This window comes from Marmota monax, unplaced genomic scaffold (genome assembly GCF_021218885.2).
Source record: "Marmota monax isolate L192 unplaced genomic scaffold, Marmota_monax_Labrador192_F-V1.1 WCK01_AAM20220418_F8-fsc00190, whole genome shotgun sequence".
NCBI classification, from domain to species: Eukaryota; Metazoa; Chordata; class Mammalia; order Rodentia; family Sciuridae; genus Marmota; species Marmota monax.
The window spans coordinates 2,841,238-2,853,509 of NW_026693010.1; the positions used below are offsets into that span (position 1 = coordinate 2,841,238).

Here is a 12,272-nt window from a genome sequence, read left to right on the forward strand (position 1 = left end):
CGTCCCTGCTCCAGCCCCAGCCCAGCGAGGTGGGGCTGGCACAACAAGGCAGCCTCCGCTGTGCTTGAGTTCCCCCCGGGGTCAGGAGACAGGAGGTGGGGCGCCCCCTGAGGTCACCGCTGTGGTCCTCTCCCATCAGTGCGCCTCCACCGCACTGTTGCAGGTCCCAGAGGAGATGCCGCCTGCTGCGCAAATCCTCTCGGCCGAGGGATGGGCGCGGCCCCGGGACTCCAGCGGGCTCAGCCCCTACTGTGCGCCCCTTTCCCCAGAGAATCTTACCCAGCTCATCCCTCCTGCCTCCTCCGTGCCGGCTGCAGGGGGCGCTGCTCCCTTCTGACGCCCCGGCCCTCCCCTCCGCGAGGCACGCGGGTAGAGCCGCCAGTTCACAAATGCTTCTGGGTGCAGGCTAGGTGCCCAGCTCGGCACTGGCATGGGGTCGCCAGGCCCTGCCCTCGAGGAACGCCCAGGCCAGAGGTCCGGGCTTCGGGCGGGGGGCGCAAACAAAAGCCGGTGGAACACGTCCAGAAGGGCTGTCTGAAGAGTATCCTCCTGCTGCCGGTTTGCCAAGCCCTCTGTCCCATCCCTCTGCCATCACTTCCTTGCACTCTCCCTAGGTGATCTCTCTGCTCCTTCTACCCAAGGTCAATACCAAGGACTCCTTGTCTGCAAACAGCCTCTCATCCACTGATCAGGACCCCTTCCAGGGCTGAGGTCACCATGATGGTTGGATATCCCCATACTGGAGAAAGGTTTCTGGTCCCATCCCCACAGTAGCTGAGCCGTCCTCTCTCCTAACTGCTCCCCAAATCTCTGGTCCCGGGGATTAGTGTTGATGGGTTGCCCCTTTCCTAGACCAAGTCATTGCCAATGAGGGGGCTTCCTGGAGCAGAACCTTTGGAAGCACAGATGCCCCCCTAGATTCAGGGGCTGGGCTGTCAAGAGGGAAGAGGGCATAGAGGTGCTGCCCTCCCTCTCTAGGCTGTGCCTGGTAGCCTGCCCTGGGGAACCAATGCCCTGGGAATGCCCCCACACCCTATCCACCTACCCTGCATGCCCCCTGCAGGAGCAGGGGCCCCTGAAGGAGAAGGCTAGAGTCCCCGGTGATCACAGCCTCTGTTTCTGCTCAAAGAGCTCCACCCCCACCTGAGTCTCCAGCTTATGGCGGGTAGGGGGCACAACACAAGCCAGGCCTGGCCACACACAGAGACCCCTGCCAAATAAGGGAATCTGAGCTGTATCCAGAGCCTTTCAGTCACTTTCTTCCAATAAAAGGGGGCTCTGAGTGGGGATGCTTCCTCTCCTTCACTCACCTGGAGAGGGGGTCCCATCTCCATCCCTGCCTATGCCCTCTGCCCTGCTACCCAGGAAGGTCTGGGAAGTCCCTACAAGTGGTAAAAAGGCAATCACAGCCCCTGCCCACAGTCAAGGACCTTTCTGTTCAGGGGTGCATAGGGACTTAGACAAATAATGTAGAACAACAAACCACTTCCCAGAAGCTCTGTGGAGACCCAGAAGGTGGGCATTCAGGTGAGGAATGGAAACAGCATGTGTCAAGGCCCTGGGGCCAAAGAAGCTTGACCTGGCAAGGGCCTGGGTGGGAGTGGCAACTAGGCCAAGCCACTTGGAGACTGTAGTCCTCCTGCCGAGACCAAGGGGAAGTCTGAGAGCAGCTGAGCTGGGCAACATGGCAACTTCCATTTTCACCAAGAGCCCTGGCTGCAGACAGGAGAAGAGCACAGGGGCAGGGGCAGGGGCAGGGCACTGCCACAGTGCAGGTGACAAGGGCTGGTAGCCAGCTAGCACCTGGCAGTGTAGGGGCTGAGAAGGGGGAATGCATAAGGGAGACAGAATTCAGGCGACAATCTCCCTTGCCCCCCTCCCCTGTCCGCTGCCCTGGTTTCCTGCGCCCAGGCAGCTCACACAGTGGTGTGCTGACAGGGGACCCTGCCCAGGCCTGCGAGCATGGCCCTCCCAGGAGGGGTGCTCACTGCCCCTAGAGAGGCAAGCATGGTCAGGCGCAGTGGCACACGCCTGTAATCCCAGCGGCTTGGAAGGGTGAAGCAGGAGGATTGCAAGTTCAAAGCCAGCCTCAGCAACAGTGGGGCGCTAACTCAGTGAGACTCGTCTCTAAATTAAATACAAAATTGGGCTGGGGGTGTGGCTCAGTGGTCAGTGCCCCTGCGGTCAATCCCTGTACCAAAAAAAAGGCAAGTGTGCCCAGCAGGGAGCAGGCAGCTTCCTCCTGCTGTCCTGCCTTTTGAAGAGCAGGGAAATGGTGATCTGGCCCCTCCGGCCTCCATCCAGGCCCTCTGGGAGTGAGACCTAGGTCTCTGTGGCCAGGGCAGCTAGTGAGCATCTGAGCAGTACCAGGGGTCAGTCCCTGCCTTCCTGCCCAGGATGCCACGGGCTAGGTACAGATGCCCCTCCCCCTCAAGGTAACCTTCCTCTCCTGCCTGCAGGGAGCCACAGCCCGGACCTGACGGTGTCCAGGAAGAGCCGCAGGTCCAGAAGGTGCCCTTGGGGAGAAACTGGGCACTATAAAGGGGCTTCTTCCCTCCTAGGTCCCTCCCGAGAGGGTTGCCACAATCCACAGGCGAGAAGTGCTGAGGAGGTGTGCAGGTTCCCAGAAGTCAACAGCAGTGACAGATTTCAGTACATGTGACTCTCGTGCTGTACCCTGCTGGCTTGAGGGGACTGGAGATCCCTGGCCACCACTCAGGCTGGGCCAGGTTGTCCAGCCCCTCCCTGGAGCCTGCTTGGTTATGCTGCAGCCCACTGAACCACAGTGTCCCTCTGTCTCTCAGCTTCACCCACCCGCTGCCTGGAAGACCCTTTCCAAAGCTTAGCTTGTGCTGGACAAGGCACAGAGAGAGGGGGAGCCACTTGGCCTTGCCAGGGGCTTCAGGCCCAGGGGACATTGCTGGGGACCAGGCTGGGACCAGACAGCCTGAGGTTCAGAGCTGACTGGGCTCAGGAGTGAACTGTGCTTCCGCCAGCGTCCTGTGGTGCTAAATATAGCCATGGGCCAGGGAGGGGAGTTTCCGGTTACAGCCCCCCCAAACAGTGCCGGGAAATCGATGCCAGCTCCATCAGGCCAGGCAGCCGCGCCTGCTGACCTGCCCATCAGGCTGCAGAGCAAACCCAGGGGATGAACTGCACCCAGATCCAGATGCCCAGGAACCACCAGGAGCTGCCAGGCCGACTGGAAGTGAGGGAGACAGGGTGGGGGTAGCTGGGGCCTGGACAGTGGTCCTCCCTGGGAGTCCTTCTGGGCTTCCTCTGGGCAGGTGAAGCTGAGTGGCCAGGACCCCACTGCAGCCCAGCCCAGTCTGTCTCTCCTGCCAGTCTTGTCACTTGCTTGGCTGGGCTTCCACAGGTCCCACCTGGAGGTAGCCAGCATTTACATTTGCATACAGGTGGTGCTGCCTGAGTGGGCCCCTCAGCACAGCCTCCTCAGGACAGCCTGACGCTAGGCCTCCCCAGGCCATCCAGCACTGTGCTGCAGGTGTCCCCTGGGTTGCTGCCCAGGCCAGCAGGAGGGGAGGGCCTGCATGCCCTCCACAGTCAACCTCACCTGCCTGCCTGTCTGGCTGGGCCCAGGACAGGGAAGAGTGTGGGAGGGAAGGAGGCCCCAGCATCCCTTCAGGTCAGGGCCTGGTCCAAGGGGACACTGGACACAGAGCAGCAAGTCAGGATCACAGCAGAGCTCCTGGTCCCTCCAGCTCCTGTTCCAACCTGCCTAGGGAGACAGCACTCCTAGGCACCTCCACCTTAGGGTCCATGGGCCATGACCCTGCTGCCCCACCTGCCAGGGTGTGGCCCAAGAGTTCACTAGAGGGACTGAGGTGGGGAGGACTGAGCCAAGTGACCATCCTCAGAAAGTCTCAGGCTTGGCCTTCCTTGGAAAGCCACCCTGGCCCTTCATCTGCCCCCACCACCAGACAGATCACTTAGCATCTCCAGTGCCAGTAAGGACACCCGCCACAGTGAACTCTGCCTTGGTGACCTCAGCCCACTAGCTGGCCAGGCAGTGGTGTGCCCTCCTGCCACCCCGGTGCTCTAGGAGCCTGTGGCCAGAGCTGTTCCTCCGTGGCCCCTGAGCTGTGTGCATCTCGAGGCTAGCTCTCGTGGGCCAGGGCACGTGGGGTTTGCAGGCAGAGTGCACAGGCCAGCAGAGCCCCGATACTAGGTCCTGGGCCTGGCTGAAGCGGTTCTGCAGAGGGCCCAGGCGCCCATGCCAAGAGTACTGCCCCGGGTCCTCATCACGGGGCAGGCCTGCAGACATCCCTCACACCCTGCAGACTGAGAGAGGGTCCTTCACAGACGTGCACAGCCCAGGGGCCATGAGGGGTAGCTCTGGTCACAGGCTCCCAGAGGGGACAGAAGCCCAGTCCCAGGCAAGGCAAGGGACCTTCACTTGCCTCAGGGGCAGGGGTGCACACTCTTTGGAAGGTGCAGCAGCCATGCTGTCCCTCCCAGTAGGCCTTCAAGGGCTGGCTCAGCCCCCACTCCCATGGGCACAGCTTGCCCTGTGGCACAGGGACTAGTGAGCCCACCCCTGGGCCTATGACCTGCACTCCCTGAGCACCCAGCCTGGCACACCCTGCACTCTCTTGCCCTGCCCAGAGGAGGCACAGACTAGCCCCAGCCTGCCCCAGCTGACCCCGCTGTGGCTCACCCCTGGCCTATCCCCAGCCCTTTGCCACCTGTCTGCTCCCCAGAGAGCGGAGCAGCTCTCATGGGGGCCTGCACCCCCACCCAGACCTTCCCAGGGTAGGCTCACAGACCCCTGCCCTGCCCGGTCCTCTCCAAGCCTGCGCCGGGTCAGACATGGTGCCAGTGGCCACGAGCTAGAACTGCACAAGGTTTATTGGGTCTGCAGAGAGGAGGGGGAGTGGCCAGGACACTGCTTCTGAGTTGAGTCCCCATCCCAGAGTCTCACTGGAGATTCAGGCGGGGAGCCACCTGGCTGAGGAACCAGGAGATGCCAAAGATGACGCCAAGGGTCTTGGGGATGTCCATGTTGTCCACGAAGGCCTGGGCACTGTCCAGAGGCAGGTGCACAACCTCAATGAGCTCACCCTCTTCCACCAGGCCCCCTCCTGGCCCACCTCGCTGGGCATCTGTCACCTCTGCATAGAACATGGTCTGGCTAGAGCCGGTCAGTCCTACTCCAGACCTGTGAGGGGAGACAGGGCCTGCTGACCCACCATGGTGATCCTATGAGTCACCCTGCCCCTTTCGCTTCTTTCCTTCTGACCCAGGTGGGACTCTGGGTTGCCCCATCCCTCCCCAGATTCCCACCCATGATGTGTATTCTGGTGCAACACACCCTTGCATGGGGGGAACTGGGCACATGCTGGGGTGTGCCTTCCAGGACTGGCCTAAGTGTCAGAGGTAGGCGGGTTCTGCAGCTGTGATTTAGGACCTTTGGCTGATCTGAGTCTACCCCAAAGGACCCTAATCAGGCGAGCTCTCAGGAGAGGTTTCAAGGTCAGAGGTGGAGAAAATGAAAGAGATACTGTCTTTCTGGCCCTCAGGACAAAACAACCTGCTGTGTTGTATGGGGGCATGTGGCAGGGACCTGCAGGTAGTGTTAGAAGTTGAGAGTGGTCCCTAGCCAATAGCCATCAAGGAAACGGGCCCTCTGTCCTGTGGTCACAAGGAGCTGAATTCCGCCACAACTGTGTGAACTCAGAAGAGGACCCACGTCTGGATGGGTCTCTGAACTGCCTGACAACCCTGACTGCAGCCTGCACCTAGCAGAAGACCACAGCCTTGGACTCTACTTGAGGTCATGAAGGGGTGCCACATGACACCACCATGTCTGTGGCAGGCTGCTCTACCGATGGCCCCTCCTGCAGCCCCTTGCCCCTCACCCTCTGGCCGTCTAGTCAGGGCCTCTTTCCCCGCTGGCCCAGCCCACAGCCCCCTCCTTTAGCTGCCAAGGTCTCTGCCAGACCTCTGTCTGCACCCGGGGGCTCCTGGCTGATGGGCAGAAGACAAACCCAGCAGGCCCAGTGGTTACAGGTGAGGTCAGCATGGGCCAAGGCAGTCAAGGTGTGGGACTGGGGCGCTCAGCATGGCAGTGTAGGATGGGCTGGCAGCAAGACCCCCAGGACTGGCCATTGGTCCTCGGCTGGAAATGGGTGAGGTGTTTCTGCCTCATGGTTAGTGGGCAGTAGCCCAGACTGGCATGGACAGGGTCCCAAGTGGTGACTGCCAGCCATGAAGATGGGATGGCCAGGGGCCAGGCTGAATTCCAGAACAGGAGGGGTGAGCAGGTGAGCATGTGGGCCATGGGGTGTCCAGGAGACGTCGGGGCTGGGGCAAGCCCACCCAGGAGGGCACACTGGGAGCGCCAGAGAGGAGACTGCCCTCAGTGACAGGCCTGCAGAACGGGGGAGTCCCCAGGTCTCCCCAGCCCCACAAGGGGGCCCCCAAACCAACCTCCCTGGTGGTTCCTTGCCCCTACTCCTATCTCCACAGGCCCCGATGGGCTCCTGCCAACAGCCGCAGCCTGGCCTGGGGGGTCTCCAGCTTCCACGGGCTTGCGGAGGAGGCGGTCCCTCTGTGGCCCAGCCTGCGGGGTTGCCCCTCCCCAGGCGGGTTCCAGTTTCCCTCACTCCTTAGCTAATCACTGGCCCTCCTGGGCTTTGTTTTCTGTGTCCAGCAGGTGAGTGCCCTGGCTCACCTCCGGTAGGCTCTGCTGTCTGCCCAACCTGTGCAGGCCACAAGGACCGCTGTGCTGACCTCCATTCAGCTCCTCACGGCCCCACCCTCCTCTCCAATGCAAGTCTAAGCCAGATGTCCCACGGCCCCCAACCCTTCGTGGCTACCCAGCATCGTCAGAGCCAGGCCGCAGCCTGTGAAACCTCTTGTCCACTTGCCCTTGAAACTCTGCCAGGACCCCGCCTGGCTCACCTTGTCCAGAGGACCCCAGCCCCTCTAGGTACCTCCCACCTCCCTTCCATCCCTGCGTGGTCCACTGCCCTGCCCAGTGGCCAATCCTCTAAGCAAGATCAGGGCCCTTGGATTCTCCCTGTCCCACCACCCCAGGATAGAGGGGTCAAGGGCCACATGGAGGACACCTGCAGAGAAACCAGCCAGCCCTTCACATTCACAACCTTCAACCTTGAGCATGGAAATCCTGCCTTGTGTGGAGACCCTGCCCCATCACAGGGCTGTACCTGGTGAGGTCCTGGAGCCCAAAACAGAGTGACCATGTGCTAGGCTGAGAGGTGGCAGAGGGACTCTCCTCCTGCCCCAGACCTTGGCTGGAGTCAGGGAGCTTTACCCTAATATCCTGTCTGAGAAGGTGGTCCCAGCCAGCCTGCCTCATGGAGGCAAGGAGGGGACATCTGGCTTAGCTGGGATGGGTGCTGAAGCTCGGGCTTTGCCTCTTCCCCTCGCTGAGAGCTGCCCCTTGGGCCCAGGACTGGCCTCTCCTCATTCCTGAGCCTCCATCTGAGAACAGAGCTGTGACTCACCCCACCCCCAGCGTCCCGGTGCTTAATCCCACAGGAAGTGAAGGCATCTGTCAGCAGCAGCTGCCACTGGGAGTTGGCCCCACGTGGCTGGCCCGCAGGGTGGGGACCTGCACCAAGCATGTTCCAGGCCCCAGGAACCCTGGGTTCTGGACTTGCTGAGGATCTGAGGTGTGTCGGTCCACCCTCTCCATCCCACATGGAAAACAGAGGAGGAGTCTGTCCTGCCCACACACACCTCTCCCCAGGGCCCGAGGACAGCAGACGCCCTGCCCCAGCCCCTCACCTGTACGTTGCGACCTGGTGCAGATCAGAGGGCGCCAAGCGGTAGCCACACTCCTCCCAAGCCTCCTTGCACACCACCTCCTCCAGCGAGAGCCCGGGCTGATCCACAAGGCCAGCACACAGCTCAACTGTCACCCCCGCTGAGCCAGGCAGCGTGGGCTGCAGTTCTCGGGGCTGGTCCTGGTCCACATCGGCCAGCGACCCTGGGAAGCGACGCTCCACCTCACCTGCATACACAGCTGGCGGGGGAGGACACAGCCATGCGGTGGTCACCCCCAGTGACTGCTGGGAGCCTGACCCTCTCACCAGGCCTCAGTGTCTCCTGGAGGTCCCCACACCTGCACGCAGTCCCTCAACTGGAAGTGCCCTACGGATCCCTCCTCCCCACCTCCCACCCGGCTGGCCTCACCTGGCCGGAACTGCTTCACCAACACCAGGCTCCTCTGAGAAGAGTTGAACAGGAGAATGGTCACGCTGTGTGGGGGCGGGGAGCTCAGCACACAAGTGGCCCCACCTCCCCTCCCTGGGGGACCTGGTTCCCATCCTCCTATCCCCAGCATGCCCCCCTCCCTCTTCCCAGCAGCCCAGAAAAGTTGGCCCCTTGCTCAGATGAGGATACTGAGGCCCAGCAGGGCCAGACTTGCTAGGGATACATGGTGAGGCCGGGACCTGGACCTACCATATTCTGGCTAGCAGGAAGGGGGACAGGACATGCTGAGCAGCTCACTGTGTCAGGAGGGGCGTGGAGGCCGGGTAACTGACAGGACACTTGGCCCCTGCTAGCTGGCTACACGACTGCCACACCCCTCAGGCCACCTACATCTCCACCCAGGCTGCACCCCAGTGCTGGGGCAAGGACACCAGACTGGCCTCCCAGCTCCAGGAGGCCCAGCCTGCTACCAGGATCCAGGTGGTCTGAGCCAGGACCCAACCAGCTGTCAGGCCTCAGGCTGACCTCTCAGGGACAGGATGGCCAAAGGCGGGCCTGAGGGGGGGGTGACTGAAGACCATAGGGAGGGCAGAAACTAGGGGTTGGGTGGACCCCCAGCCCAGGGCTCCGTGTATCCAGAAATTCCCAGCCACCAGGCCAGGCCCTCACCTGTCATGGGTCTTCATGAAGTCCCACGACTTCTGGACGCCATTCTGAAAGAGGCAGGGCAGCAGTCAGGAGGGCCAAGTGCTGCCAGCAGGTATGGAGGCCCTGGGAGCTGAGGCCACACAAAGCCACTCCACAGGGCAGCGACACCCACTCCTGGCAGGAGTGGCCCACGTGAGCTAGGAGCCTCGGTGGGTGGGGAGGAGGTCGAGGGCCAGCTGATCTCCTGAGGGGCAAAGGGCAGAAAGATGTCCCGTGGGCACAAGGGGCTGCAGAGGTGTACACTGTCACAGGTGTGGGAAGCATCAGAATCCAAGAAGGGCCAGCTGACACCTCAGAGTCAGGGCAGAGAAGATCCCATGCAGGCACAGCAGAGCCAGGTGTTCATCACTGAAGCTGGGCTACTGGGAAGCGGGAGACCGGAGGCAGGAAGGCCAGCTGGTCTCCTGAAAGGGGCCCAGCCCCCAGAGCAGCTGGGCTGTGGAGAGATCACGCTGCAGAACTGACTCACCGATGGTGGCTGGAGAGTGGGACATCCTTCCCCACCCAGCTCTGGCTTGGGCTGTATCTCACACATCCCACAGTCCTGCTTCCCCACAGGAAGGCTCCCAGGGTCCAGCAGAACACAGTGGATAGAGGGGCTGAAGGGGCAGGGACTGGACCCAGCAGACTGGGCCCACAGGGCAGCCAGAATTGACGCCAGTGGATTGAGTGTGAGGGGCCCAGAATACCACCAACTGGACACCACTAGGCAAGATGTTCTCCACCTGGAAGCTGGAGTGGCCAGTGTCCATTCCTCCCAGGGGTCTCTGTTCATGGGGCCAGACCTGAACCCTGCCCATGACTGTCCATCCCTGGCCTGTTGGCCCACCTGCCACTCAGCCTCTGGGTCAGCCCCAAGGCCCTGGCCAGCCCAGGACAGATGATGGAGCTCCATCCAAGCTGTTGAACTGTGGTTAGGGTTAGGGTTAGGGTTAGCTCCAAAAGAAGGGGCGCACCCTGTGAGGACTTCCTACAGGAGGCACGGGAGGGAGCGGGCACTCCGGTCAGGGAGCATCACAGTAGAGGCCCAGAGGAGGCAAGCAGGCCAGATGAAGCCAAGCTACAGGCAGAGGTGTCGGGAGGGGCGTGGCATCAGGTTTCCAAGGAGAGGGGAGGGCCCACTTCCTGTGCAGGTCAGGCTGTCCCAAAGGTGGCTGAGGCACCACCCACAGGCAAGCCCAGGCCTGCTCAACGTCTGGCCACCCAGGGCCAGCTTCCCACCCAGGTAGGCTCCAGTGAGGGCCCCCCCGCAGCCTACAGTGAGCCTTCAGTGCCTGCACCTGTCATGGCCTTCCTTTGGGTAAATGTTGCCCTGTGTAGGTCTCAGGGACCCTGAAGATCAAAACTGTCAGACCCTTAGGTACAACAAGGTACAGGGCAAGGTCCAGAGAGACCCACTAAGACCCTGGGAGGGAGGGACAGGCCAAGGGTATAAAGGCAGTCCCATCCTCTTGAGGGCCAAGGTTTCCCCTGCTTCTGGTCCACTTTATCTGTCCACCAGGCCTCCCCTGGCCAGGTGAAACAAACAACCATGGGTTGCAGTTGTCCCCATGGTGTCCCTTGGCCTCTGAGGGAGTGCCGCCTGGTCCCCCATATCACATCCACAGCCTGTCCCCTGTTCAGGTCAGCCTTGGTTATCAGGCTCTCAGTGGAAATATGCTGATGGGCAGCCCCCCAGGGGCCACACCACAGCTTTTCCTGGGAAGGTGGAGAGAGATCTCTGGCCATCAGCCACAGCTGGAGCATGCCTGGACCACCCTGCACCCACTCACTGCCTACAAGGACCCTTGGGGGACTGAGCAGCCACAACCAAGCACCCCCATATCCACCAGCCTCTCTGCCCCAGGCCAGCAAACGGGAAAAGAACAGAAATCCATGTCCCCACCACGTTTGTCCCTTGACTGGCCCTAGCTGCTCCGCCAGACCTGCAGTGTCCTTGGCTTCACCCTGGAGAGTGGAATTCCCTGTCCTCTGGAGCCATGGGACCACCACAGCAGGGAAGGGGAGAGCTGGGGCCTCTCAGGCTGGGCCAGCCAGAAAGGCCACACAGGGCTGGCAGGAAGCAGGCACGGGGATGAGATGGGAGGGACATGGTGTGAATCCATGGGCCAGGCGGTGGGACACCAGGGGTGGTATTGGCTGAGGCTGGGAGGGCAGGGGCACAGAGGAACAGCACAATGGTAGCACGTAGGGCAAGCAGGCAAATACAGTGCCCACCTGGATGGGACCAGGCACTGGCCGACGATTAGGAGGAAGGTGGCCAGGTCTGGGTAAGGGAAGAAAAGGCCATGGGCTACTCATCCACCCACCAAGTGTGAGCCTACTATGTGTCAAGAGCGGTAAGTGCAGCCATGCTGTGGGGGTGATGCTGGGGAGGGCAGAGGTGCCTTCCCTGTGAAGACCCCTGGGAGCCCACCTTGAGAGGCTCCCTTTTCTGCCTCCTCCCTCCCAGCCTTGGTGCTCCAGGTTCCCTTCTCCTCTGCCCAGTTATCTCCTCCTTCCAGTCTTAGCCGGAGGGCCACCAACTCCGGGATGCGTGCCCTGGCTTTCAGGGCGACAGTGAGTCTGACTGCAAAAAGGGACAGGTGGGCCAGGCGGGAAGGCAAAGCTCCTTTGAAGGGGTAAGCGTCCACGTGCCGGGGCCGGCCCGAGGCGGAGCCTGGGGTGGGGGCGGGCCGGGGGGCGTGGTCTCTCTGGGCGGGGCGTCGCGGAGGCGGGGCGAGCCGGCGTCGCGGAGTGGGCAGGCCGGTGTCGCGGGGGGCGCGGGGGTGGGGGCGCGGAGCGGACTCACCTGGCGGTAGTGCAGCGTGAGCGGCCGCATGTAGGAAGAGCTGGCGCAGCGGCCCACGGCCACCCCCTCGATGCGCTCCATGGCGGCGCGGGGCAGGTCCGGCCCGGGCTTACCGGGGAGCGAGGCGCTCTCCCGTCGGGAGCTGGCGCGCGTGTGACTGTGGCTCTGGGCATGCCCAGTGCGTGCGGGGCGGGCCGTGGCGCCCAGGTAGCACCTACCAAGTGCTGCACGCGGGCAGGGCGCTGGTTGCCCCGGTGCTCCGCGAGCCGCGCGGAGGGTGTGAACCCGGGAAGGACTCGCCAGCAGACCTCGACCGCTGCCCGCTGCCCGCTGCGTGGGAGCGTGCGGGCTGGGGCGCGGCGTGCGGGTGGTACGTTTGGGGGGAGGAAGGGAGGGAGCCGAAGGCCTGAACCTGCGGGGAAGTGAGCCCTGGGATGCCTGCCCTTCTGGGGTCTGTGACAACCCCATGATCAGGTCGTCCTAGGGCGGAGCAAGGGCGGCAGCCCTCCAAGAGCAAAAATGCTGGGCCCTGGCAGAGAGTTACCGGAGCCCGAGGTCTGGGCAGCCTCGT

At 62.5% G+C, this 12,272-nt stretch overlaps 1 protein-coding gene across 2 annotated transcripts; it reads right to left on the reverse strand.

The window, feature by feature from the left end:
• Positions 1–4,851: 4,851 nt before the first annotated feature.
• Positions 4,852–11,879, reverse strand: Nudt14 (nudix hydrolase 14). 2 transcript variants are annotated; one of them, XM_046453253.2, is made up of 5 exons: positions 11,702–11,879; positions 8,872–8,915; positions 8,182–8,246; positions 7,774–8,011; positions 4,852–5,044 (listed from the first exon to the last, which is right to left on the reverse strand). In XM_046453253.2, exons 1-5 carry the CDS (start codon positions 11,780–11,782, stop codon positions 4,939–4,941), a joined length of 534 nt encoding a protein of 177 aa, XP_046309209.1. In that variant the 5' UTR covers positions 11,783–11,879; the 3' UTR covers positions 4,852–4,938. The 2 variants fall into 2 exon arrangements, with proteins under 2 accessions (XP_046309209.1, XP_046309207.1); XM_046453251.2 differs by having other exon boundaries at positions 4,852–5,179; positions 11,702–11,871.
• Positions 11,880–12,272: the final 393 nt, after the last annotated feature.